The sequence below is a fragment of the Hypomesus transpacificus genome, chromosome 17 (genome assembly GCF_021917145.1).
Source record: "Hypomesus transpacificus isolate Combined female chromosome 17, fHypTra1, whole genome shotgun sequence".
Classification (NCBI taxonomy): Eukaryota; Metazoa; Chordata; class Actinopteri; order Osmeriformes; family Osmeridae; genus Hypomesus; species Hypomesus transpacificus.
Window position 1 is genome coordinate 5625739 of NC_061076.1, and position 25094 is coordinate 5650832.

Consider the following 25094-nt stretch of genomic DNA (forward strand, 5'->3'; position numbering starts at 1 on the left):
GGGATTACTACATATGCGTAATGTACTCAATCTGCGAGACTGCTGATGAGAAGAGAATGGGGTTTAGTGTTTCCCACATACATCCCCACAGAAAGGTGGTGTTCCCCAGAACAGAAATATATGCATGGCTGTGTTCTCCCCGGATCGGGGACCTGTGAGGAGAAAGGATTCAATCATTGCTACACCTTATGGGAGAAGAATGGTCATTCTGGGATGTTTTCCCTCCGTTTTTCCAGAAATAACACCAGGCAAACCTTGTGTAGTGTAGAAGCTGTCTTGGCCTCTGAGGCACCTATAGATAGATGAATCTCTGAAGTGTGTGAAATAAATGTGTAGGCAGACAGGTGGCTGAGCGGTTAGGGATTCGAGCTAGTAATCAGAAGGTTGCCGGATCAATTTCCAGCCGTGACGTTGTGTCCTTGGGCAAGGCCCTTCGCCCTACTTGCCTTGGGGGAATGTCCCTGTACTTGCTGTAAGTCGCTCTGGATAAGAGTGTCTGCTAAATGACTAAATGTAAATGCAATTGCAATATACATCGTTTACAATTGCGCTCTTGCGCTATTTTGATTTGTTGTCTTTCGATTCTTTTTGTGGTCGTTGTTGAGAAGGATGCAGTCGAACCAGAAACAAGGGACATTGCATAATGTTGGGCCTCTGACATAAAAGAGGAGGATCATCTCTCTAAAAGAGCTTACACCCACCCAGCCCTCTCGCTCGGCTCTCCCTCTCCAGATCTCCTCCCACGACAGAGGTGGTCACACGGCCGGTGCACTCTACTGGTAACGCCCTGGCAGCACATTTTCAGGCCCTGTCATAATCCCTTTGAGGTTTCAGGAGTATAAGAGGCCCCCTGGACGCCCTCTTCATTTCGAAAGCAAACCTGGTTGTGACAGTCTCAACTGAGAGCTACCACAGCTGGTAAGTACTGAGCACTGAGGCCAAGATGAGGACAGGGATGGGATGCAATTACTTGGGTCGTTGTTGACCATTGAACATTTTAGAAAAGTTATGAGATGATGAGATGACACGGCTTTACATTGCTTTTGTATTGTTGAAAGAGAACACACAAAGTAAATCAGCAGGGAGGATGTTAGGTCACATGATTGGGCAAATCTCAATCAATCAATCCATTAAATGGTCTCAATTTTCTTTCCTTTTTTAAGAATCAAAAAATTGTTTCACTGTTGGATGTGATTGGCCAGAGACAATGAGGTGTTAATGATCTTTCTGCAACTTCAGCATGTCCTGGCATTAATCAGATTATCAAGGGTGCTCTGTGGATCCCTAGCAGTGTGGAAAGCTGTTCATTTATGTGAACATTGGATTGTGGATGCCTCCTTAGTGACAGGGGGAGAAATATATCTCAGTGGGGCGATTCATCTCAGATCATTATCTCAGGTGCATGTCATTTGATGGGACAGTTGAAATGGTGGAAATTAGACGAGGGATGACTATTTGTGACAATGAGTCATGTCTGTCTGTATGATTTAATAAGCTTGCTTATGTAACACATGAATTACAAATCTTCTGTTCTTTGTTTCATCAGAGTGACCAAACCTGCAGACAAATACGTCTCATCATTCTCAGCAGACCACCAGCCAGTAAAACAGAAGGATGAATCTGGAGGTAGCCCAAACTGATGTGAAGTCTGGAAAAAAGGCAGCAACCAGAGCTACTGCCCCTGGCTCTCCTCGCAAGGGACCCCCTAAATTCAAGCAAAGGAACACCCGCCAGTTTAAAAGCAAGCCCCCCAAGCGGGGTGTCATTGGGTGAGAACCTCATTTGTCTACAGTGCAGACTGTGGTTCACTGGAGGCATTGTGTCTAATTCAATGTGGTGGTTGGACTGTCAACTTCTGAGGCAAATTGTGAATTCCATCACTGACAGTTTTTTTCCCCATGATGCTCAAAGTTTGTTCTGTTTGTTGTTCACAGATTTGGAGATGATATTCCTGGGATGGAGGGTCTTGGCACTGGTAAATATATGTATTTTTTTCTTCCAGGGACGTCACCAATATCCTTAACTAATAAATCAAAAAATGCATTGATATTTGGTGTGTAATTCCTTGTTCCTATTACCTTCAACAGACATCACGGTTATCTGCCCCTGGGAGGCCTACAGTCATCTGGAACTTCATGAATTAGCTCAGTATGGCATCATCTAAGCTCATAGCCATGGGATCAACTTCAGAATTCCTGTTTCTGGCAAGTGGTTCTAAGTCTGTCAAAAGTCAACGCACTCAAATGTACTCCTCTTGGTCATTGTTTTGACTGAATTCGAAGATATCGAGGTTGACATTCTCCTCTCGTGTAGTATCATTTGAGGTTTTCTAATTTGAATTTCTCTCTGCCAAGTCATACTGTTTCAGTAACAAACTAGCCAATCATATTTTACTCTTTAAAAGTCTCCCTCTCACTCCCTCCTCACCTCCTGCAGGATCCGAATGACAATCTAGCTGTTCAGCTTTTTCTTATTCTCTAGTTAATTTCCTCACTTTGTCATGTGAAAGTGAACAACAGACATGTTACCTGCTCAGGGAGAACCCTTTCCTCTGTCCCAACTTCCAACAGTTCCTCTTTCCTTCCTGCTCAGTGAGACACTATGTAGCCCTTATACCTGCTTGAACCACCTTGTTCGGAATACTACTGTAATGTCTCCTAAGTTCTCATCTTCTATACCAATGCATACTGTTCTATTCCTGTACTCTTTTATACTGTAGTTATAGTTTCCTACTCATTCTCAAGCTGCCATTTTGATACACCATTTCCAGATTTAAGTGCTGAGTGTATGTTTAGTGGAGGAGTATGTGGAACAGTAACTGAGAGCAGCTCTGGCTGCTGATGAGCTTGGCTCATGTTACTGGCCTTAAAGTACTAATTGTGGGAACTTTGTAGGGAATTTTGTACATAATCAACTGCATTGGATTGGTTTGAACATACTCAGAATAAAGCTTGAGAATTATTTTTTACGGTAAGAACACCTTTGTCTTGTTTTGTGTTGAGTCATCATATTGTTTTTGGTTGCAAAACAATTATTTAAAAAACTTAGTAAGTACACAGAACTGGTATGTAAAAAATATACTTTTCACACACTGATATGCTTTCCATTTGCAGTCTAATCAATGAAACAAACCAAGGAAAAATCTAACAAATTGAATGTCGGAGGCAGTTGACTCCAGTCGTTTTATGAACAAACAAAATCACACTTAAACATATTGTAGGTAATTCCAAAGGGATGATGTCAGACCGTAGCACCAGATGTGAGTCACGAAACAACCCTATCCAAGCATAAATAACATTAGATATTCTTCTAAATCAGCACATCTGATTCTGTGCAACTACACATAGATAATCCACTGCAGCTCCCATCAATGTTCATTGACTGATTATTTCAGCATGCCACGTAAAGGGGGTCGAATGTAGAGACCAACTATCCATGGGTAGTAGCAGGCCTCATTGACAGAAAATGAGTCTAAGGTTGTGAAGCAGCCCATCAGACTTTAGGCTGCTCTGCCCTAGCCTTGCTCCAGTGGATGCTGTCCAGCAGGCGTGTTGTGATTAAAAGAGTCAGGATTTGGACGCCCAGGATGACGGTGGCCACCACCCCAATCACCCCAGTGTGCTGCTCCACCCAGCGGGAGATGCCCCCCAGGCAGCCCCCGAGGAAGATGACGCTCTGGGCAGAGAACTCTCCCAGCTGCTGGGCCCCCACGCCACACTGGGAGTTCCACACCGTGCCGTTCTCCAGAGGGTCCACACAGCAGGTGGCAGGAACCCCACAGGCCAGCACACCCGGGGAGGAGCAGTTGTAGTACCTGGACAGAATGTGTTCGATTGTTTTTAGTGATAGGTTACTCTAGGATGTGTCAGCAATATATAAACAATTTTGAATCTTGATTATAGGAAATAACAACATTCAAGAAAAAACTTAACATACATGTTTTTTACTAAGGCATACTATTCCAAACTTATTAATAGGTGGTCTTATATGGTCTTATAAAAAGTCGAAACTGCAAAAAACGAGTGTAAAACTGAGTTATGTAACAAGCTGTGCCATATGTGATTAGCCGGCACATACTGCAGTGCATACTGTTAAAAACCGGTCCGTTCATGCTCAGTCAGACAAAAGTCGTCGACCAGCCTACTCACATGTTGATCTCCCAGTCACGGTAGTTGTCAGCCCCACAGCACTGCAGGCCAATCTGGATCTCATCCGTGATGAACCTCAGGTCCAGGTCGTCCTGGTAGCGGGCCATGGCCGAGAGCATCCCAGTGCGCAGGAAGCCCCCGATCTGGTCCTGCAGGCTGTAGGCCATGATGGCCACCAGGACCTGGGCTGTGACCAACACCAGCACAGCGGCAGAAAACACCCTGAGCAGGCAGCAGTTCTCCCTCAGGGCCCCCACACAGCCTGAGAGGCAGAGGACTGAGAGCACAAACCCCACAGTCACAAACAGCAGCATGGGGTCGGTGCCTATGCTGCCGATCTTCTCCTGGGCGAGGGACTCTTTGTTGACGAGGCCCCAGAGCCCGAGGACCAGGACCACCAGGCCCAGCACGGTGAACAGCAGGTTGCTGATGAAGAGGAGGTATTTGAGGATGTAGTCCGTGCTGGAGTAGTGGCGACGTGGCCGGCCTACCCTGGTTCCCCCGGAGGCCTCTGTGGCCTGGTTGTGACCATCAGAGATCTGCTGTGAAGCCTCCTGATCCAAACTGCCCTCTGTCCCAGCATGCACCGCTGCTTCAGCTCCCTCTTTATCAGAATCTGCCTTCGGATGAGAAAATTGAGTCAGTACTGGACAAACTCCGCTTTGACACGAACGAATATGTAAACTGCAATTCTTAACAACCCTTTGACGTGAGAAATGTTTTTTTAACTCAAGCCACATACAAATTTATTCAAAATGGAACTAAACTGTAGAAACAAATCAAACCTTTCTTGACAAACTGTCACTGACATATTCTGTAGATTTGGAAGTCAACTACCTATTTGTTACTGTACCTTTGGTATTAGTGGGCTGGTCTCATTCGGAGTGGTTTCTCTCCTGAACCAGGGGAAAGGAAAACTTCTCATCAACTGGAACCTCCTCATCTTCCCCAGTGCCGGAAGAAGACTGTCCTCTCAGCAGCTCAGAAGGATCCAGCGGCAGGAGTAGGAAAGTAACACGAAAGACAACAGTAGGGGCGAGTGTGGGAGTCTGTGGGAATGAGTGAGAGCGTAAGAGAGAGAGAGAGAGGTGGGGAGGGGGGGAGAGATCAGGGCAACTATGCATGGAATGGCTCAGGGCTACTTGGCTTGGGATTCCAGCATCATGTGAGAGTCACAGTGCTGGGATTAAGGAGTGATCAGAGCATGGCTGACCGAATGACCGAGGAGGAGGAGACACAAGAAGAACAGACCCTCCTCAGATCAACAACCATGTGATGATCAAGCAGTGAGACGACGTCATGCAAAGCAATGATGTCCTGCATGGGATGTTAAAAAGGTGTTAATGGAACACAATTCAATTTTTTTTTAAAAGTGTCCAAAAAGCAATGAAGACATTGATAACATATTTAACATAAAAAAAAAAATTGTATTTGATTTTTAGACTGCATGGGTTCATTGTAGTTTATTTTTACAGTCTTTGTATTCATAAAAATAAAAACGACTTGGCCAATCTAAACTCAATCCATTCAGTGAGTCTGCTGTATGCATATGAGCTCTGGGCCAGGCTGGGTGACATGGTTAATCTTTAGCACCTGTTCTTTTGCAGTGTCATCCAAAAATCATAAAACTCAGAAGCTTCTGAAAGCAAGCCCAGCAGATATCTCCTCCAAGCAGCCATACTCTGGTGAGGGTAAGTGCTTGACTTACCTCCACCCTTGAAAAGACAAACATTGACTCTCTAAATTATTTCAATGATAGACATTTAACAATAAAGTTGTTATTACTTTTCAGTTATTGTATTCATGTTCATGGCTTGGCTACCAGCTGCATGGCCTGGCTGCAGTCCTATCCTTCTCCAGCAGAGGGACTTTATGCCTGCCAGCCTGCTATAATTTATAACAATTGAGTTCAGCCAATTCTGAGGGTGTTTTGGCATGTATATGCAAATGAATTTAGAATTTGTAGTGTCAAAGTGACATTTCAGGAAATCACAATGCAAGCGAGTTTCTTGTCCTTCTTTGAGGAGAATGGTCCGTAAAAAAACAACAACAACATTCATTATTACATCACTCAAATGACTTTAGTGAGTCTTTAAAACATGACAAGCTGTTTAATTTTCAGATCTAGACCATCATGGTGTTCATCATAAAGCCTGACGCTTTCTTAGAATACTGTGAGTTACATTCGCATGAAACTTAAAACAGATTTTGCCAGCCATTAACTCACGCTGACGTGTCATCCATCTTGGGATCACTGGCTTGGCTCAGGCCTGCCTGACGGCTTGGCCTTGTCAGTAGATGGCAGACCAGGTGCACCTGTTGGTTTAGGGGTCCCAGGCAGTCCTCTGTTTTACTTGGCCTTCCTTAAAGATTCTCCAGGGTAGTAGTTTAGCACAATGGGTATCCCAACAATTGCTTATGCAGACTTTCCAGAACCTCGGACATGATTTGACTGTTTAAAGCCAACCACATACCTCACCTGTCAGTGCCAGTCTCCCAGAGCCCAAACAGAAGACTTTATTCTCCAAATGAGAGTGTCGTTGGTGAGACGAAACTGCTCAACTGACTCCAAAAACGTCATCCAAAGTTAGAATTACAACTCATTTCCATAGAAAATAGGAACGTGTTTTTCCACTTCAATCCCTGCAGGAGAAACAAGTCCTGGAGGGGGAGCAGTAAACTCTTAATCCACATGTTGATAATTCATTGAAGACTCAACTGAAGAGATTCCTCATTGTTTACATGTGTGCATATACAGGACGTGTGCCCACTCAACTAAACACTATACTGAACGTTTTTGCATAATTCCTGTAAAGTGATCTCATGACATTCCTCATGGTCAAACAGTAGTCTGTGACACCACCAAATGTCTACGGGCAGCACATACCGTGTGTGACCGATGTGTTTGGTGCCGCTGTCTCATAGAAACAGTGAGCAGCTTATCACCTCTAACGACAGCTAGCCGTCTACAACAGCCAACTCTGCAGACGGGTACATAAACCACTAAACTTTTACGAGTGGAGCGCTGTGAGAGAGCCTTCCCAGCTTGTGAATTTTTTTTATGACTTGCTCCACACTGGCTTCACTACTGGTATCACATTCTCTGAGGCACACATCAGTTCCTGAGCTTCTCTTATTGAAAGGTGAAAAGAATCACAGAGACAGATGGAGGACTGTAAGTGGTGAGCATCAATCTGTTGGTCATTATTCCACCTGTCTTCCGTTCTGGAACAACGCGAGGAGGATGAGGGGCCTTCCTGTGCGGGAGTTCAAGGCCTATGAACACTGCATCCAGCAGACGTTATTATGGTACAGTATTTCTCCTCCATCTCTCTATGTGAAGAACGCTTGTTTCCTGTGTCCATCGCATGGACCCAAACACACAAAAAGGCCATGGCTGCTTCTTTAACATAAAAACCCGAAATGAGAAAACGCTCCACAACATTAATGCAGTCCAACATGGAAGCAGTTGGCATCATCTCTGATTGCGATGACTAATCCCAGACAGAACATTTGATTGGATATCATAAGTTTAGTTTAAGGTTAGCTCCATAATATTGGATTAGCCTGTGTTTGACGGCATCAGAGGTGCTGGCTGAGGAGGATGGGGCTCCCAGTTGGGATTGAGAGAGAGGGGGATACTTTCCAGTATGAAACCTCTTTTCACAGGTCTGATATAACCATCATCCAGCAGAGGTTTTGCAGTATGTCAACAACCAGTAGTGTGCGAGACAGTAAGGTGAAAAACAGAGAGAGAGAAAGGGAAAGGAAGAGGTGGAGGAAGATGGAATGGAAGCCAGGGAGAGGGGGACGGCGAGAAGAACACAGGAATTGAAGGAGAAAATGACAAAGACACAGAGTTATGAGAGACTGATGAGATGTGGCCGATTCCATGCTGTATCCATTCAATTTGGACCCTTGATATCCTGTTATACTTCTCAATGGCACGTTGTTCTGGATCAAAGTGACTGCGAAATGGCTAAGATGTCAGAGGCAAAGTAAAAAGGCAAATATTTGTCTCCTCTATGGCTGGCTCTCATTCCTTCCCTGTGCAGGATGACCTTATACTGCTTATAGGAGGGCCTATGATTGAGACTATGATGGACCAGAACCGATTCTCACATGTGCTTATGGAACTATGAAGAATGCAATGACATCGACTGGTTGCCTTGGCCAGTGGATGTTTCCTCACATTGAAACTGATCAATTAAAGCAGACAGACGAGTGACGTGTTCTGTATCAATGAACAGGTCATCTGGGTTGGTTTGTCCTGGAGGGTGACGTGACTCTAGGTTTTCAGCCCAATGCCTCCGCTGCAAACATTACAGTTTGAGGATGATTAACACAGTGATTCTCTGTCTCTCGCTCTCTTTATATATCTCTCTCTCTTTATCTCTCTCTCTCTCTTTGGATTTCTTTTTAATTTACTCTCTGCACAGATGTATGTGGTTGCTGACAAAATAGATTCCCCATCCCTCTTTTTTCCACATCTCTCTGTCACCCGGTATGTCAATCTTTCCTGTGGTGTTCCAATGCTAGATTAGATTCAGGTGGACTCCCAGTATGTATATAAGTGTCCAACTACATATAGACTTTTACACCCCATACAGTCAAGAATCAAATGTCATTTGAAATTCTTTATTATAGCAACCGATTTATCCACTGTAGCGAATTTCTTTTGGGAGATATTGTGCTTTTTATGTTGTCTGTATGAGCTACATCATTTAGAGCTCTTCCATTTAGCTTTTCAGCAGGGATCTTGGACTCATCCGGAACCCTGGAAGCTAACCCCAGTACTATACTCACACTTTCTTTTATCGAGGAACCATACATTGAATCACCGATCAGGGATACACAAGAGAACACAAAGGACAGTATGCAAAAGTGAAGTCTATTTGACATGGGAGAGATCAGTGTTTAATCCTCCCAGCTCCTTTACATTTCACAGTTGTTATTCTCCTATGGGGACGATGGTGTCATATTTTCCGTACCTTCTGTCTCAACACTTTCTTTACACTGCAGTTATCTTGTACTTAGTACAGAGTGAACAGATTTTGTCCTGCTCACACACGCTTAAATACTCACATTGGTTATTGATTGTAGCAGTATTTACCCTACAGAGCGAGAGTGGAGACAATTTATAGATGTCAGGGAATTCTGCCAAATCAGATGCGCAGTCTTAAAAACTTAAATGTCTATGAAGATATAAAAAGTGCTGGTTTACATTACCAATGTCAGTATTACTTAACTTATTTTAGGTGAACAAGACGCTTTGTTTAAAACAAGCTTTTTGTGTAATGATGTCAAGATGGTTCACTTGTGCAATGATATCATGTGAATGTTTGTAACAAAGGAGAAATTATTATTCTCAAATGATGGAAGCTGGCACATGAACCCGTGTGTCTGCTATTTCTACACGATAACTTCTGAATCCTCAGTTTGGACGTTTTCATTCCTGTTCAATGCCAAATAATAAATGGTTGGCCTGTTCTATCCTGAAAACCAACAGTCATAAGATAGCATCTGAATGATTATTTTCATAATAAAGAATAAAATCGAAAAGTATACAACGCAGAACAGTAGCTTTCATGTCACAATCATACACAAACCCTGTTTTGTATTTCACACCCATGGGTGGGATCCCCCACATTTGAAACAAAGCCTTCCTGGAGCCTAAAGTGAGCATTGGCCGTGAGGCTTTCACACATTCCCTGAAAATCTCCTCATCGACGATCAGACCACAACAGGCCGGGGTCAGGGCTGTGCGGAGGTTTACACAGTCTCTCGGGAGCACTTTCGCTCTACTCATGACTCTGATATCACATAGCTCAGCGCTGAGGAGGCTCCTCCACCCCCCCCCTTCCACAGACCCAACTGGCTCAGGCCGGGAGCTGACCTCACGGAGGGAACGAATCCTTGTTATTCTGAAGCTGGAACCCTTGGAATACAGCGAGGGCTCTGGCCTTTTCACGAGCGTCATGCACCGTGCGGCCGCCAGAAGGATCACGTGGCGTGTGCCATTTGTAATAAACAACACGTGTGTTTTCGTCTTACTGAGATGCCATGGTGTATGTGTGCAAACCTCCGACGCAATGGCAATGGGAGTCGGGTGGCTGAGCGGTTAGGGAAACAGGCTAGTAATCAGAAGGTTGCTGGTTCGATTCCTGGCCGTGCCCAATGATGTTGTGTCCTTGGGCAAGGCACTTCACCCTGCTTGCCTTGGGGGGGAATGTCCCTGTACTCACTGTAAAGCGCTCTGGATAAGAGAGTCTGCTAAATGACTCAATGTTTATGTACTGTTCGCGCCATCGCCATGTTTGCTGCGATTCAAAGCAGTAGAATATGACCAGGGAAAAACAAGGACGGATGAGCACAGTGTTTCACGAAACTCATCTCCTTTCATTTCTCCATCACATGATTTTAATTCAGACCACGCCATGACGCAACTTCTCCTCCCCCCCCCCCCCCCCCCCCCCCCCCCCCCCCCTGTCTGAACAGCGTTCCAGTCCTACGTTAACGAGGCCCCGGTGCTCGTGTGGTGTCCCGGTCGTAGGTTCGGCATCACTGTGTTGATCGTCCCTGACACTTGGAGGGACCACTGTTGGCCAGGCCCCTCAAAGCCCAGATGTGGAGCAGATGGTTCCAGCAGGCAGCAGGAATGCTACGATGGAGCAGTGCTACTGCTACATCAAACACCTCCACTGGATCCGGGCCCTGGCTCGCCCCTGCCTGCTCTGGCCCGCGGGGGAAACGGGCTGGTGCAGTCTGGGGATACAGCACACATGTGGAGGATGGATAAGGGATTAAGTGCTGGAGTTCTCCTGAGCATCTGTCATTGTAGAGGATAGGCAAGGGCTTCATGTGCTGAGGCGGTGGATGGCGTTGACGCAGAGGAGAGGAGACAGCCAGGAGACCACCAGTGAGTGTGTGTGTGTGTGTGATGTCACGAGAACTTTTGTTGTTCCACATCGAAATGTAATTCTCCATGTGCATGTGTGTACGGGTGTGCATGCAGAGAGGGAGAGAGTGCGTGAGGACGCTTGGTATGGAAGGGGGCGGGGGAAGGTGGGGGCAGGTCTATGGATTTGAGGAGAGCCAGTTAAAAGAGAGCTCCCCAGGTCATGTTCTCAGTCTCGCTGTTGTTGGATTACTACAGACTGACTCTGGTGTTGCTTAGAGGAAGAATAACTTACGAACTGCCCCACAGACAGGTACAGTAGCTTCCTACTTGATAACTTAGACCAAGGTCACATTTTCAGGTCGTTCAGGCTTGCTACCGAGGTCATGTTTTATTACTGAAGGGACAGCTGTTTTGTCATTATGTTGGAATTGGCTTTTTCCAGACAGTTTATTCTCCAGTTGATGCTTTAATTTGAATATAATCTTATGAAGAAATAACCCAGAACAATTGACAATCCATCTAGGGATGTGGTTTCTTTGTCTACACTAAAAGAGCCGGGTGCCAGTGATTTGACAGCAGTGAAAAGAAGAAAAAAAAATCTTGATCAAATTCCAGGAGTCTTTTTTCTGGACTTGCGTAAGTAAATATTGCGTAAAGTATATTTTATCTGTGCTATATTCGCAGTGACGTATCGTAAAATGCCAATTATTACCAAAAACGTATTATATGATGCTATGTGATGATATATGAATCCTCAGGGTGTTCCGGTCTCATTTGAATCTCCCTGGTGTTAGTTTGGATGCAAAAAGCTTCATGTAGTCTTTCTCTACTCCAGGTGAGGAAGATGAGAATGTGGAGGGTTTTGGCTCTGCTCTCTGTGGTGGTCTGCCTGTGCGGAGGTCAGAAGGGGGGGCAGGAGACGTCTCTCGGGGATAAAGGTGAGGGAGGTTTGACACTGACCGTGCATAACTGCATGTTCTGTTCCATGGTCATCCAGGTACACCCACCTTGTGAGATATGAATCAGAATTTGTTAAATACAGACAATCAATGTTTAATGTCTCATTTTCAATATGAACATTGATGACGTAACCATAACACCCAAATGTGCATGGATTTGCATGATACTGAATTGTAGTAAACTGAATTGTATCAGATTATTTTTGAATGTTCGGTTCATGACTATCCACATGACCACTCCATACAGACTTACTGGTAGACAGACCAACAGCCATTATAATATCTGTTTACCCATGAGTGTCTATGCATCCACAGGCAAAACACAATGCAACACCTGCTCCAACCTGACCCAAGTCCTGGACAACTGGAAGTATGCCATCATGACCCAGGTGAAGGACCTACTTGTCAACGACCACACTTCGGTCCTACCAGAATATTCCAGGTAGGTGAGTAAGGGAGAGAAAGTGAGAAAGAGACACAGTTTGAAGATTGCAGTCATTTCACTGCATTTCAAAAATAGTTTTTTTCTAGCATTACATCACTTTCTGTATTGGTGCTATTAAGAAGATTGAAGAAGCATTTTGCTCCTTGTTTGACGTCTGGCCAGTCAATGGTCATTAATAATAATAATGGATGCCATAATGTCCTGCGTTGTGGGTGTAATGATCTCATGATGGAAAGAGAGAGCAGCCTCCAGAAGAGAGGCCTGCGATCATGGTGAGAGGAGAGTTCTTGACCCGAGCACTAGCTCTCCTTGGCTGACTCCTGGAGGATCTGGCCTCAGAGCTTCATAGCCATCACAAACACGTTGGTAACCATGTAACGTGGCCGTGGTCGTTATGTGGCCTCTCCAGCAGCAGGTCCAGATGGACTGCAGGCTCAACGTCAGCTTGAGTTTAAGCCTGTTAAATAGATCCCTTTCATGTATACTGAAGTGTCCACAGTTAGCCTGCTATCCTGATGTTTTCTGGATATCATGGCAGCATCCAATATTTGTGTGACTTCACTGTAAGTGGAACTTTTGGATCACACATTGTACACTCATTCTGACATGTGTAACGTCAGTGGGATGCAGTGTCAAGGGTGTAAGGAGTCCATGGGCTCACACAGTTGTGTTCCTCCTGAATGACGACACTGAAACAATCGGGCAGCGTGCATCATCCGCCCGTTACTACACCCGTGTTAGCAGCGCAAACCCACTGAGCCACTTCCGATAAGGCGGCATTAAAAGCCGCGCGGATACGCACACCCCGGTTGTTGTATGATCAGAAATGCCGCCGCCCTCCACCATCCCCTTCTCCCCCTTGATGTCTGTATGTTTTATCCATCAGGGGGATTATATCTCTATTGCTCCCTGCCTCATATGTCATGTATGTATGTGTTGCATCGAGGAGGCAGGGAGTGCTTCCCTTAGATCATTCACTCCGCCAAAGTCAAACCTACATGTCCATATCATGGTATCAATTAATGGTTAATTCTAATACGTGTCTGTCTTGACTGAACTCCCTGCCTTTGTTGTTTGTGTGCCGTGCTGCTGTATGTGCCCGGGTCAGGATCCAGCCCCTGTCTGAGGCTATGGGGGACCTCTACAAGCAGTTCAACGCTCTGAAGGAAGAGCTGGGGAGACTCACCTCCAAGTTTGACAGGGTGGAGGTGTTCGTGGATGACCTGCAGGCTGGCAAACTGCCCCCTCCCCCTGTGTGGACCGCCCCTCATCGCCCCGTACAGAGGCTTCCAATCAGGCTGCCCATGAGGGCACCACTGGGGGCCCAGATGAGGGCACCACTGGGGGCCCAGATGAGGGCACCACTGGGGGCCCAGATGAGGGCACCGCTGGGGGCCCAGATGAGGGCCCCAGTCAGGACCAATTCCACAGCGTTGAGGCCCATAGGTACAAGACGAAGGAGAGGACCCAGACCGGGGTCCCACGGTGTGTAAGCCAGTCTCTTACAGATGCCAAGTGCTGTTGTATAAATACATTGACGGATGAGGATTAGAACAGGTGTGTCATGATGTAAACGTTATTCCTACAATATGAACCAGCTCATGGACCACGCATACGAGGACCTTTAGCCTGAAATATTGTGATAACTGTGGACATGCTTAGGACAGGATTTAGTGTCATCAGTTAACATGCGTCCTTTTTGCGTCCAAATCTGCAAGGTCTTTTTGACCTGCTGTGATGCATATCAGCCACAAGGAGGGAGCATATTCCCATCTACATATGCCCGCTAAACTAAACTACCGTATGTGCAAAAACATGTGGTCACAGTTTTGTGATACAGAGGAACAGTTTATCTTTATAAATGATTGTATATGTGAAACATTGATTATATTGTAATTCTTTCTCATGACCAAATGTCGTGTTTGAAACCATTTTGATGAATGTCACATCTGTAGAAGAGGGCAGTTTTGGCTCATTTGCATCTCTATGGTTAACTGCTTTCAGGAGTTTCAGATCTACATTTAGCTCCTGGCATCTTTGGCAGCTCAGTCAGGGGTAGCACATCCACTTGTCCAAGCATGCACAGAGACTAACCTTTGTTTGAATCACTATGCTTTTTTATTCAGTCTTTCCACACATAACAGCACACAGTAGAGTTCAAACATTTTCCTTTGAGACAGTTTTTACTCACAAGCTTCTGGTAAGATAATAAAATAATTTGACTTGCAACTACATCTTCATCATTACATGACAGCAAACATAAAACACATAGACAGCGTGAGCATTAAAAGCAATGAATGACTGTGACTGATATGACTCTATTCAGCTGCATTCCGACTTCTTGATTGCCTTCTGTGAAGACTTGGAGCCCACAGAGACCTGACATGAGTAGACGTGGTCCTTGTCCCAGTCAGACGGCTCGATGGTCAGATAGCTGCTCATGGAGAACCTGCCGTCAGCTTGCTTAGAGGCCGTGCCTGTTAGGATCCCACTCGTCACTGGACTCCCATTGGCCGTCCAGCTGACATCTCCGTAGAACGCGGCCATCTGATTGGCCAGACACACCAGGGTGGCCTTGCTGGTCTTCAGATCATCGCTGGATGGAGGGAAGAGGGTCAAGACAGGTGGAGGCAGGGTCGAGGCTGAGGAAATGGAAGAAAGAGGGAGAAATGATGAACGTTTTGGAAACTGATATTTAGACCATTCCGACTAAAACTGATGCATTATCAATGCTTGCAAACACTGCAAAAATTGAACATTTAAAGGCAGTACATTATGAGACACTACATTTTAAAAGATGTAAAAACATTAACATAATATAATTCTTTATGGTTTCCGTAAATGCAAACTGGCTATAGGTCTTCTAACATCTCAGTGGACATTTGTGTGTAAGCTTACGGTACAAGAAGAGGGGAGATTTGTCTGGTTATTTTTCAATGTCTTGCACTTTTACATAATGCACTTAAAATATACAATTTTCAGCTGACCTAAAACTGCTTTTGATGAAACATTTAGCTGCACTTAAGTTATCCTGGCTGATGTCTCGTTACAATACAAAAAATAAGTATCGGGTTTGGTTTCTTTAAAGTGAGCAATCTGTTATATGCAATGTTAATCAGAGCTGGAATCAGTATAAAAAAATGTAATGCTTCATTTTCATTATACATTAACTGTCAAATCAACGACCCAAAGAGGCATATGGTGCCCCATATTAGCCTAATATGATGACAATACAGTTACAGAAAAAGATACAATATTTCTTAAGTAACGTATAATATTAAATTACTTCAGTATATACAGTAACATCCATATTAAAAATTATACTTTGCTGTCTGACATATTATAAAACATTAAAGGGTACTCACCAGTCACGATCAGCTTGGTTCCTTGTCCGAATACCACAGTGATTGAGATCGTATACTCGGTCGTACAAAAACCTCCTCACTCACAACAGCAGCTTCAGTGGTCTGCTGATGCAGAACAAAGTCTGCTAGACTCCTAGTCTTCCCAGTCACTACAAACAGTCATATCTCATTATATCACTGTTATCATCAACATTGAAATAAATTGAATTTCAGGTGTTTTGTGATGTCCATGAATCAAGTATAATCCATTTGGACTGGTCTGGAGCTGAACAACTCAGTGACTATAAAATGTATTCCACAGTCCAAAGTCTTGTTTTTCAAATCAATCTTCTGTTTGTTCCTGATCAAATATGTAGTGGTAAGACTGATGGACATCTTGATTGCTGGTGTGTCTTTGAGATGTGGATGAACTCCTTGACTGCTGCTCTGTAGGGTGGTCCTCTCTGACCCTCATCCTCAAAGCACAACTAACAATTAGAGGGTTTTGTTGTCATGGTGAGAATCACAGGGATCATTACTCTAGAGTTGTCATGTGACTGACAGTCCTTCAACATGCTTCTCAGTGATCTGGTAGTCCATGTCTGTCAGGTATTTAGAGTAGAACATTCTACAGCTGGGAAGTTGATAGACAGAGAACTCCATCAGTATCTAGTTCATACCAGCTGATGCTGGCTTCATCATATCTATCAATGTTACTGTCAATGGAGACTTCTTTTCCTGGGTTCACAATCATGACAGAGAGCTTCTGGTTGAGAACAATCCCACCATGAACACCTGTCAACACAGAGAGGAGACTGTAACACATCAATATATTTGACATCTGTTGGAATTTTGCAATATAACTAAGATCTCCTTACATGATGAATGAAAACAAGCAGGAACTAAATAAATGAGTATAGTCCATAAGTACTCAATTAGAAAGAGGAATTTTTACTTCAGAACAATACAACAGTGCAGAAAACAACACAGAAAATATCTACACAGCAAGTCAGAGCTCCTAATGTTATGGTGGCCTGTGATTTATAAATCATACAGTATTAACATCTACAGTAACTCAACACATGTACAGGAGAATAAAAGCAGGTCCTGCTTTAGGACCGCAGATATATTGGTTCAGCTTCATCTCTCATTCAGTTAGAGTCTTTATTCAGACTCTCAGAAAGCAGAAGTGAGTGTGTTTGGTAAGGAGGTTTTTGTCATGGTGTAAATCACTGTGATACGTGTTCATTAGCAGAGTCGTCCCATGTGTGACAGTAATACACTGCTGAGTCTGCCTCCTCCACATTATCGATGATGAACTGATAATCTGTCTCAGACGTGGCTTTGGATGTGAAGCGGTCAGAGGAGAAACCAGAGCCATATTGTGATTCCAGAACATGGTGAGACATTAACACAAACTGAGGGATTCCTGCAGGAACCTGTTTATACCAGTTAACAAATTGTCTTTCATATCTAGAAATGTCACAGTTGAAAATGGCTGTCTCCATCTTGTTTGCTGTCAGCACTGACGGTGTCTGTGTGACTGCTTTATGACAGGTGACATCTGTTGGAGTAAAGATCAGGATCATAATTTGATCACATTTCAAACATAAACGTGTGCAAGGCCCATATATTAAGTTGGGTTGCATTATCTTACATTCAGAGCAGTGATGAGAGTGCAGAGAGTCCCCAGCATGTTGTCAGTGTGAAGGAGCCTTCCTGTCCAGCTGAGAGAGGAGCAGGGTTGTAGTGTGAGGAGAGGAGAGGCTGCAGGAGCTCCTATAAGGACAGACAGGGGGGGAGGAGGGGGGCGGAGTCTAGGATAACAGCCTATCAGGTACTGAAATACAGAGCAATATTCATAAGCACTATATTTGAAAGTGTAAAATCAGTATGTAATTCAGACGTAATTCATAACATGTTAATCTAACCTTATCTAAATGTATGTTACAGGTTAAGAAAATAGGTCAATTGAAAATGTATCAGAGTCAAAGCTCCTAAAGTAATCATGATCCCTAAAATGTAATATTCTTAAAGACTGGAATATTGGAAAGTAAGCAACTGAACAACACACAGTTTGCGAAATTAATATAAACATTTTAAGCTCACCCACCATGTGTACAGCAGGAACAAAGGCAGGTCCCGGTTTAGAACTACAGACACATTGGCTCATCTCACATTCAGTTAGAGTCTTTTTTCAGACACTCAGAAAGCAGAAGTGAGTGTGTTTGGTGAGGAGGTTTTTGTCATGGTGTAAATCACTGTGATACGTGTTCTTTAGCAGAGTTGTCCCATGTGTTACAGTAATACACTGCTGAGTCTGCCTCCTCCACATTATTGATGATGAACTGATAATCTTTATTAGACGTGGCTTTGGATGTGAAGCGGTCAGAGGAGAAACCAGAGCCATATTTATCAGGTGATCCATGACTATGGTAAAACCTTAACACAAACTGTGGGATTCCTGCAGGAATCTGTTTATACCAGTAAATATATTTATTTTCATCTTTAGAAATGTCACAGTTAAAAATGGCTGCCTCCATCTTGTTTGCTGTCAGCACTGAAGGTGTCTGTGTGACTGCTTTATGACAGGTGACATCTGTTGGAATAAAAGATTAGGATCATAATTTGATCACATTTCAAACATAAATCTGGTGCAAGGCCCATATATTAAGTTTGGTTGCATTATCTTACATGTCAGAGCAGTGATGAGAGTGCAGAGAGTCCCCAGCATGTTGTCAGTGTGAAAGAGTCTTCCTGTCCAGCTGAGAGAGGAGCAGGGTTGGAGTGTGAGGAGAGGAGAGGCTGCAGGAGCTCCTATAAGGACACACAGGGGGGGGGGGGGGGGGGGGGGGGGTCATGGGCTGTCACATGTTTTCATGTTACATCATGTGATGATCATCATGTCATGTGACTCATATCATCAGAACCATCAAAGCCAAGTCATATTATCAATGATCAGGGTGCTGTCACTAACCTAACACATCCACCTCTGTAAGATCCCCATCTCTTCACCATGTTACTGTCTGTTCTAAAACTGGTTGTTCCCATCCTTGATTGTGATTGGCTATATCGCATTCCATGCCGTTGTAAAACCCAGCATAACCTCACAGGTTGTCCTCATAACATTCTTTAACATTCCATATTACTGCGCATCGAATATTTCAAATTGAAAAAGACGGTAAAGAAGTCCGTCTGGCTGTTGCGTGGCAACGATTTATGTAGGAATTATACTTTGTAGTAGCGGAAGAATTACGGTTTATTATTAAACTATTTTGTTTCCAATTGTTTTTATTGATTAAACCATATCTAATATTTGTAATAACAGTTTTAGAAAAGCAATAAGCCCTGCGAGTCACACACACAGTTCTGAGAGCAGATCAGGACTCTTCATTTGCATGGAGCTATTAATGAGAAGTGAGAGAAGCAGGTGTGTCCTGGGGAGGGGGGGGGGGGGGGTCACTAACACACCACTTCCCTCCTCTAATGAATCTCCATGGTGATCATCTCTGGTTCTGAAAGACAGTGATACTGAAACCAACGCTTTGTATCAGGGACCTCCCCATTCAACAGATGCATAACAGCTGTGACTTCTGTAGAAGATCATCTATAGTCCTACTTTGTCCTCTGGTGGGGCTTTAAAGCAGCGCAGGCAGCAATGAGAGAACGTAAAGAACCTGTACGTGTGTCTTTGACATGTTCACGCTGATAAAATAGTTTTTTTATCTTTTTTGAGAAGAATCTAATTTGTAGCCAAAGGTTTAACATGGAAATATTAACTTTTCCCCATGATGGACTCAACAGCCCCTTCCAGAAACTGTGTGGAAGCCCTGGTCAGAAAGAATATTGAAGTCATTCTTCCCACCAGCAGATGGCAGTCCTTTACAATACCTGACCTACAGAATAGGTTGCAGCCACACTGTGGGGCTCCCTGAGAGCTCCTAAATATGAACAACTACATTCTCAACATTTAACAGTAAACAGGCTGGGGGCGTTGTTACTATGGGGACAAGAATAACCATCTTCTCTGTCTTGGCTCTCTGCCTCCTCACATTGAAGGAGACAAGACTCTACACAAGACAATACTCTGTAGTCAGCAGGTGTCTCTCTCACTCAGGGAGACGGACAGGGAGATGGAAGAAAGGAGGAGGGGAGGAATAAAGAGAGGGAGGATAGAGCAAAAGACAAGGCAGAGATACAAAATAGAAAGGGAGAGAGTGAAAAAGACTCAGAACTCAAAAACATACAGTACAGTACATATTGTGTAGTTTGCATTAGTTTGTGTATTGTACAAGGTAAATTAACAAGCATAATACATGCACAGCTCCATCAGAGATTTGACCTACTTCAGTCTTCGAATCATTTTTTAATAACGTTTTGTTAAAAACGTCATGGTTGTTGAGACTGCTTTTCAGTCAAATGCCTTCCATCTTTTTTTTGGTTAATTTTATGATCATACTACACGGATGTTAGTTATCATGTCATCGTGGAACACACATTTTATTGTCAATACACAGCGGAAACCGTATTTCCAGTTCTGTACCTATAATGGAGGTACTAACAGTAGGCCTATCATGACATGCAGCCTGAGTCACACTGTCCCCCTCTTTTCTGTGCCCCCCTCCCCCTTTATGGCGCTGTGTCCAGATTCCGGAGCCGAATCACTGAGATTCCAATCTGGATACCTAGCAAGATGGCGCGTTCCTTGTGTCTGTATGCCGAAAGCGCTGCAGAAGTGCGCAATTATTGTGATGATGGCGCAGTTGTAGGCGATTGCCTAATTTAGGTATTTCATCATGTTGCATCGCTGCACTGTTCTGAAGACAAGACAGCACTCGGACAAAGGTTCATAATGAGACAAATGGAACTGGAAGATTTCCAACTGGAAGTGCTTGGAGCAGAAACCAAAAATTAAAACAATGTAATAACAGGATCTTGTAGATAAGGCATTCGCCCTACGACCCAGAACTCTAGCACCCGGCCCTAAGGAAAGAAGAGCGTTTGAAAAGCTGTTGTTGTCCACACGTTTACTCAAGGTTAGCGGTTTAGAATTCCGAAGAAAACCAAACAGAAATGTCTGTCAACATCTGTGTCGCGATCTGTTTGAACTGAACGTATAGAAGAAATTTCCTTTTGGCACTCCAATGGTGACAGAAGTAGGCTAAATGCTGCGCTCGAGTACAAGTCTTGCGGATGTCCTAAGGTGAAGCATTCTGTTCCATTTTTGCATCCTGCATCTATAACCTTACGAGGAGGATGGTCGTCGCTTTCCCCATGATTGTCATGTCTTCAGCGTTTTTCAATCCCAGCTTTGCTTTCAGTTCCCACTTTGACACAGGTAAGAGTCGATTTAAATCGGACTTTATGAATTGCGTATTGAAACATGTTGACAGCTTACATTTACCATATCAATACGTTCTGCTTAGTCTTTGCAAGTAGTGACAAGGCCATCTAATGAAAGCGATGAATGTATATTTTCTCCAATCATCATCATGTACATCATCATGTACTATTACAATACGCATTTGTGTTTTATTTTCTATTTCTGCATTTCTCCTCCTCATGCATTGAAGGTGGGGGGGGTGGCTGGTTCGATCTCTGTATTCAGACCCCATCATCAACCTCTTTACCTTGAAAGGTTGCCGTGGCAACAATTGGTCTCGTTATCTTGAGACATGTTTCATGTTATGTCATGTGTTGTATGTACATGTAGTTATGTGTGTGTGTGTGTGCTTGTCTCTGCACTGTCGCAGTCGCATGCCCTAGCCAGGGTTCTTTTCATGGTACCAAGCTAATGTTTTGGGGGGAGGCAAAAGGGGGCCTGTGTCTGCATTGGGTCTATAGGAAAGAGGAATGGAGAGGAGGGTAGGGGAGGGGAGGAGATAAGGGGGTGTGGATAGGAGGGGATGGGAGGAGAGACGGTGGTGTGGATAGAAGGGGAGAGGAGGAGAGAAGGGTGTGGGTAGAAGGGGAGGGGATGAGAGAAGGGGGTGTGGATAGAAGGGGAGGTGAGGAGAAGTGGAGAGGAGGGGAGGGGATGTGGAGAGGAGAAGGCATGGAGAGGAGAGCCCAGGTGATGCTACGGTGCTACTGGACCATGACAGGAGGGAAGGCAGGCGAAGGATGGGGGATGGGGTTCCGTGCGGACAGCCCTGGTAAAGAGTTGAATTAGAGCCGAATAAATAACTGGAGAACGCAAGTGTAAATAGGCTGGAGAATGCTAGGCTGTGTGTGCTAAGCATACAAATGAGTCCAGGCTTAGGCTGGTCCCTGCTGCATCGGAGGCTCTCTCTCTCTGTCTCTCTCTCTCTCTCTCTCTCTCTCTCTCTCTCTCTCTCTCTCTCTCTCTCTCTCTCTCTCTCTCTCTCTCTCTCTCTCTCTCTCTCTCTCTCTCTCTTGCTCGTCCTCTCTCCGCAACCCGTTCCATAATCATTGCCCCCGTTTCACATTGTCTTCTGTCTCTGTTTCCCTCCCTGACTGAGGGTTAGTGTGTAGAACCGGTGAGTACATCATATTTGGAGACAAACAAACGCTCAGTATTCCCAGCGAAGGGGGAGTGAGGGCAGGCCAGTAGCGGTGTGTCTGGGAGCCAGACTCCAGCCCAGTGCAGTATTATGTAAAGCCACCACAGTAATTTGATTGTGTAATTGGAGGTGAAGAAACTCTCCAGATCACGCCAGGGGAATTATGGGTAAACAGCCGGCTTCTCTGTGGCTCTTTTGGACATCCCTCTAATGTAATTGGCTGTTAGCATTTTGGTTGCGGAGGAGAGAGGGCAGAGTTTTAGTGCGCCTCACTGGAATGCAGACCAAAACATCCTGCTTTCTATCTGTCTAGAATGTTAAGTTGTGCTGTAGATCAAATAGTGAGGCAAGCTTGTCTCCTATGGTAGATCAAAAGCCCTTCTATACTGTACCTGTGAGGTATGTGATTTAGACACAATGTTCCATCCTGCAGACCAGGCCAAGGATAGGGTCTCAAGTTGCAGGCTGCATCCACTGTCATAGTGATATACATAGCTCATAACAGCAGCCTGTCGCTATAGCGATCCGTTACCCCAACCAGGCCAGTAATGTGATTGAGAATCAATGTTGCCAAGGCAATAGATGGGGGGGTTTGTGTGAGGAGGAGCCAATCAGTCTCCTGGCCAGACCCGCCCACTCCTGGAGACAGAGCGCAAGGACAGGTTGAGGACGTCACAGGGCTTGGAGGACATGGAAGAACCTTCTTATATAGCTTGCCTTAATAGCTTGCTTTAATGGTTTCCAATGGTTCCTTCCACCGACCGTGCTTGGCTTCTATAGTTTGAACGTGATGATGGGGTTGGACAGCCCACCCCAGGATGTTGCAAGGCCTCAGTGGGGGGAGAAAGAACTCTTGGTTTGTGGAAGCCATGAGATCATGTCGTTTTGCAGCAGGCTCAGCGAGTTGTCTGCTCGCCAACACCCTGGAACCTGTCTGTTTGCTGCTTCCTATCAACATGCTCACATGGGATGAAGGAGTCATCCCATGTGAGCGAGTCAAGTGGCTGAGCGGCTAGGGAATCGGGCTAGTAATCAGAAGGTTGCTGGTTCGATTCCTGGCCGTGCATATGACATTGTGTCCTTGGGTAAGGCACTTCACCCTACTGGGAATGTCCCTGTACTTACTGGAAGTCTCTCTGCATAAGAGCGTCTGCTAAATGACTAAATGTAAGGAGATGAGGGCAAGACACACCCCTAACCCAGCTGATGTGCCCGACATGGCTCACCTGTCATGATAGTGCCAGCAGAGGGAGAGCATGTGGCTGAGGGAGGGGGTGGAGCCCTGCACCAGCTGCTGTGAAAGCACTGGTCCGCTTTCTTTTGGGAAGTGGGAATGGGCGCATTGTCTCTGCGGGGTCTGATGGTGTGCGAGGAGGAAGGGTGTGGGCGCGAACGGGCCGCCGTGAATCAAGCTCCGTCCGACTTTTATGGGACCGTAAACTCCTCACCCCCCCTGGGCCTCCCCACCCCCCAGCCTCCCCACCACCACCCCTGGAGGCTGCTGGGACTTAGTGAGGGCTGCTCGTGGTGGTTGAGTTCAGGCTGTGGTTTGGTGGGGTGTAGGGTGAGGGTTTGTGGGGTTGAAGGGTGAGGGTTTGGTGGTTACAGGGTGAGGGTTTGTGGGGTTGAAGGGTGAGGGTTTGGTGGTTACAGGGTGAGGGGTTTGGTGGGGTGTAGGGTGAGGGGTTGTGGGTTATAGGGTGAAGGTTTGGTGTAGGGTGAGGGGTTTGGTGGGGTGTAGGGTGAGGGTTTGTGGGTTATAGGGTGAAGGTTTGGTGGGGTGTAGGGTGAGGGTTTGTGGGTTTTTGGGTTATAGGGTGAAGGTTTGGTGGGGTGTAGGGTGAGGGTTTGGTGGGGTGTAGGGTGAGGGTTTGTGGGTTATAGGGTGAGGGTTTGGTGGGGTGTAGGGTGAGGGTTTGTGGGTTTTTGGGTTATAGGGTGAAGGTTTGGTGGGGTGTAGGGTGAGGGTTTGGTGGGGTGTAAGGTGAGGGTTTGTGGGTTATAGGGTGAGGGTTTGGTGGGGTGTAGGGTGAGGGTTTGTGGGGTGTAGGGTGAGGGTTTGTGGGGTGTAGGGTGAGGGTTTGTGGGGTGTAGGGTGAGGGTTTGTGGGGTGTAGGGTGAGGGTTTGTGGGTTTGTGGGGGGATGATTCGGATGTTGTGTGTGTTGGGATCTCTGAATCAACACTTGCTAATCCGAGATGGGCTTACAAGGCTAGTGGGCTGTGGAGCGGGTCTATCCTCTGCTCTGTGTTTATGTGTCACCATGTCACCGAGTGTCACAGATCAATGCTAATTGTATTCCCAATAGGGTTAAGCTAGTGGCCCTTCTAAGATACAGTATGCAGCAAATGTTATACACTGCAATACACCACTTTCTAACTCTCTGTCTCTCACACACACACAGGCACGCACGCGCACGCACAAACACACACACACACACACACACACACAGAGAGAGACACACACCCCTTCAACTGATTTGACATGATATATTGTATCTGAAACCCAGATGTGGTGGGAACTCTCTCTGTTACACACACACACAAACTACCCCCCACTGTTGTACTTCCTGCCCTGTGTCCTGCCAAAGGAGTCCCATGTGGAAACGACCCTGACATTGAACTCATAGCCACAATTCAAAAGAACACCAGAGGTGCTGCAGGGTGGGTAAACTGGCAGCGTCGGTGTTCACATACCGGGAGTTCAGTCTGTAGCAGTGGCGCAGCAGGCTAGTCACCTGCGGTGGTGTATCAGCACCACGGAGAGCGACGCA

General features: G+C 45.3%; 5 protein-coding genes across 10 annotated transcripts in view; 3 read left to right on the forward strand and 2 right to left on the reverse strand.

Annotated features, from left to right (window-relative positions):
• The first annotated feature begins 741 nt into the window (after positions 1 to 741).
• Positions 742 to 2963, forward strand: LOC124479478 (retinal cone rhodopsin-sensitive cGMP 3',5'-cyclic phosphodiesterase subunit gamma-like). Its single transcript, XM_047038233.1, has 4 exons — positions 742 to 918; positions 1547 to 1769; positions 1935 to 1975; positions 2088 to 2963. Exons 2-4 carry the CDS (start codon positions 1615 to 1617, stop codon positions 2162 to 2164), a joined length of 273 nt encoding a protein of 90 aa, XP_046894189.1. The 5' UTR covers positions 742 to 918; positions 1547 to 1614; the 3' UTR covers positions 2165 to 2963.
• Positions 2964 to 3074: 111 nt separating this feature from the next.
• On the reverse strand, positions 3075 to 5177 carry LOC124479828 (tetraspanin-10). The gene is made up of 3 exons (XM_047038743.1): positions 5002 to 5177; positions 4149 to 4768; positions 3075 to 3814 (listed from the first exon to the last, which is right to left on the reverse strand). The coding sequence occupies exons 1-3, from the start codon at positions 5089 to 5091 to the stop codon at positions 3493 to 3495; spliced, it is 1032 nt and encodes a 343-aa protein (XP_046894699.1). The 5' UTR covers positions 5092 to 5177; the 3' UTR covers positions 3075 to 3492.
• Positions 5178 to 10984: 5807 nt separating this feature from the next.
• On the forward strand, positions 10985 to 13997 carry si:dkey-282h22.5 (uncharacterized protein LOC107988040 homolog). Of its 2 annotated transcripts, none has more exons than XM_047039130.1 (5): positions 10985 to 11067; positions 11573 to 11685; positions 11885 to 11987; positions 12324 to 12450; positions 13562 to 13997. In XM_047039130.1, exons 3-5 carry the CDS (start codon positions 11894 to 11896, stop codon positions 13944 to 13946), a joined length of 606 nt encoding a protein of 201 aa, XP_046895086.1. In that variant the 5' UTR covers positions 10985 to 11067; positions 11573 to 11685; positions 11885 to 11893; the 3' UTR covers positions 13947 to 13997. The 2 variants fall into 2 exon arrangements, with proteins under 2 accessions (XP_046895086.1, XP_046895088.1); XM_047039132.1 differs by lacking the exon at positions 10985 to 11067 and adding an exon at positions 11278 to 11359.
• Positions 13998 to 14551: 554 nt separating this feature from the next.
• Positions 14552 to 18585, reverse strand: LOC124480066 (immunoglobulin lambda-1 light chain-like). Of its 5 annotated transcripts, none has more exons than XM_047039128.1 (5): positions 17911 to 18013; positions 17455 to 17637; positions 17039 to 17361; positions 15819 to 15852; positions 14552 to 15095 (listed from the first exon to the last, which is right to left on the reverse strand). In XM_047039128.1, the coding sequence occupies exons 3-5, from the start codon at positions 17303 to 17305 to the stop codon at positions 14776 to 14778; spliced, it is 621 nt and encodes a 206-aa protein (XP_046895084.1). In that variant the 5' UTR covers positions 17306 to 17361; positions 17455 to 17637; positions 17911 to 18013; the 3' UTR covers positions 14552 to 14775. The 5 variants fall into 5 exon arrangements, 4 of the variants coding, with proteins under 4 accessions (XP_046895084.1, XP_046895085.1, XP_046895082.1 ...); XM_047039129.1 differs by having other exon boundaries at positions 17455 to 17576; positions 17911 to 18010; XR_006957505.1 differs by lacking the exon at positions 17911 to 18013 and having other exon boundaries at positions 15819 to 16592; positions 16676 to 17361; positions 17455 to 17902.
• Positions 18586 to 20497: 1912 nt separating this feature from the next.
• aatka (apoptosis-associated tyrosine kinase a) overlaps positions 20498 to 25094 on the forward strand; it is a 28957-nt gene continuing 24360 nt past the window's right edge. The window contains exon 1 of the mRNA XM_047038291.1: positions 20498 to 21135. Within this exon, the coding sequence (XP_046894247.1) occupies positions 21054 to 21135 (82 nt within the window). The 5' untranslated portion in view covers positions 20498 to 21053. The remainder of the gene's footprint in view (positions 21136 to 25094) is intronic.

Excerpts from the sequence above, each read along its gene's own strand:
- LOC124479478 (XM_047038233.1), top strand. The coding sequence starts at position 1,615 with ATGAATCTGGAGGTAGCCCAAACTGATGTGAAGTCTGGAAAAAAGGCA. Across the intron at positions 1,770-1,934 it reads CCCAAGCGGGGTGTCATTGG|ATTTGGAGATGATATTCCTG; the intron begins GTGAGAACCTCA and ends TGTTGTTCACAG. Across the intron at positions 1,976-2,087 it reads GATGGAGGGTCTTGGCACTG|ACATCACGGTTATCTGCCCC; the intron begins GTAAATATATGT and ends TACCTTCAACAG.
- LOC124479828 (XM_047038743.1), bottom strand. The coding sequence starts at position 5,091 with ATGAGGAGGTTCCAGTTGATGAGAAGTTTTCCTTTCCCCTGGTTCAGG. Across the intron at positions 4,769-5,001 it reads CCAGCCCACTAATACCAAAG|GCAGATTCTGATAAAGAGGG; the intron begins GTACAGTAACAA and ends TCTCATCCGAAG. Across the intron at positions 3,815-4,148 it reads CGTGACTGGGAGATCAACAT|GTACTACAACTGCTCCTCCC; the intron begins GTGAGTAGGCTG and ends CATTCTGTCCAG.
- si:dkey-282h22.5 (XM_047039130.1), top strand. The coding sequence starts at position 11,894 with ATGAGAATGTGGAGGGTTTTGGCTCTGCTCTCTGTGGTGGTCTGCCTG. Across the intron at positions 11,988-12,323 it reads GACGTCTCTCGGGGATAAAG|GCAAAACACAATGCAACACC; the intron begins GTGAGGGAGGTT and ends ATGCATCCACAG. Across the intron at positions 12,451-13,561 it reads GTCCTACCAGAATATTCCAG|GATCCAGCCCCTGTCTGAGG; the intron begins GTAGGTGAGTAA and ends TGCCCGGGTCAG.
- LOC124480066 (XM_047039126.1), bottom strand. The coding sequence starts at position 18,531 with ATGCTGGGGACTCTCTGCACTCTCATCACTGCTCTGACAT. Across the intron at positions 18,397-18,491 it reads TCTCATCACTGCTCTGACAT|ATGTCACCTGTCATAAAGCA; the intron begins GTAAGATAATGC and ends TTATTCCAACAG. Across the intron at positions 15,096-15,818 it reads AACCAAGCTGATCGTGACTG|CCTCGACCCTGCCTCCACCT; the intron begins GTGAGTACCCTT and ends CCATTTCCTCAG.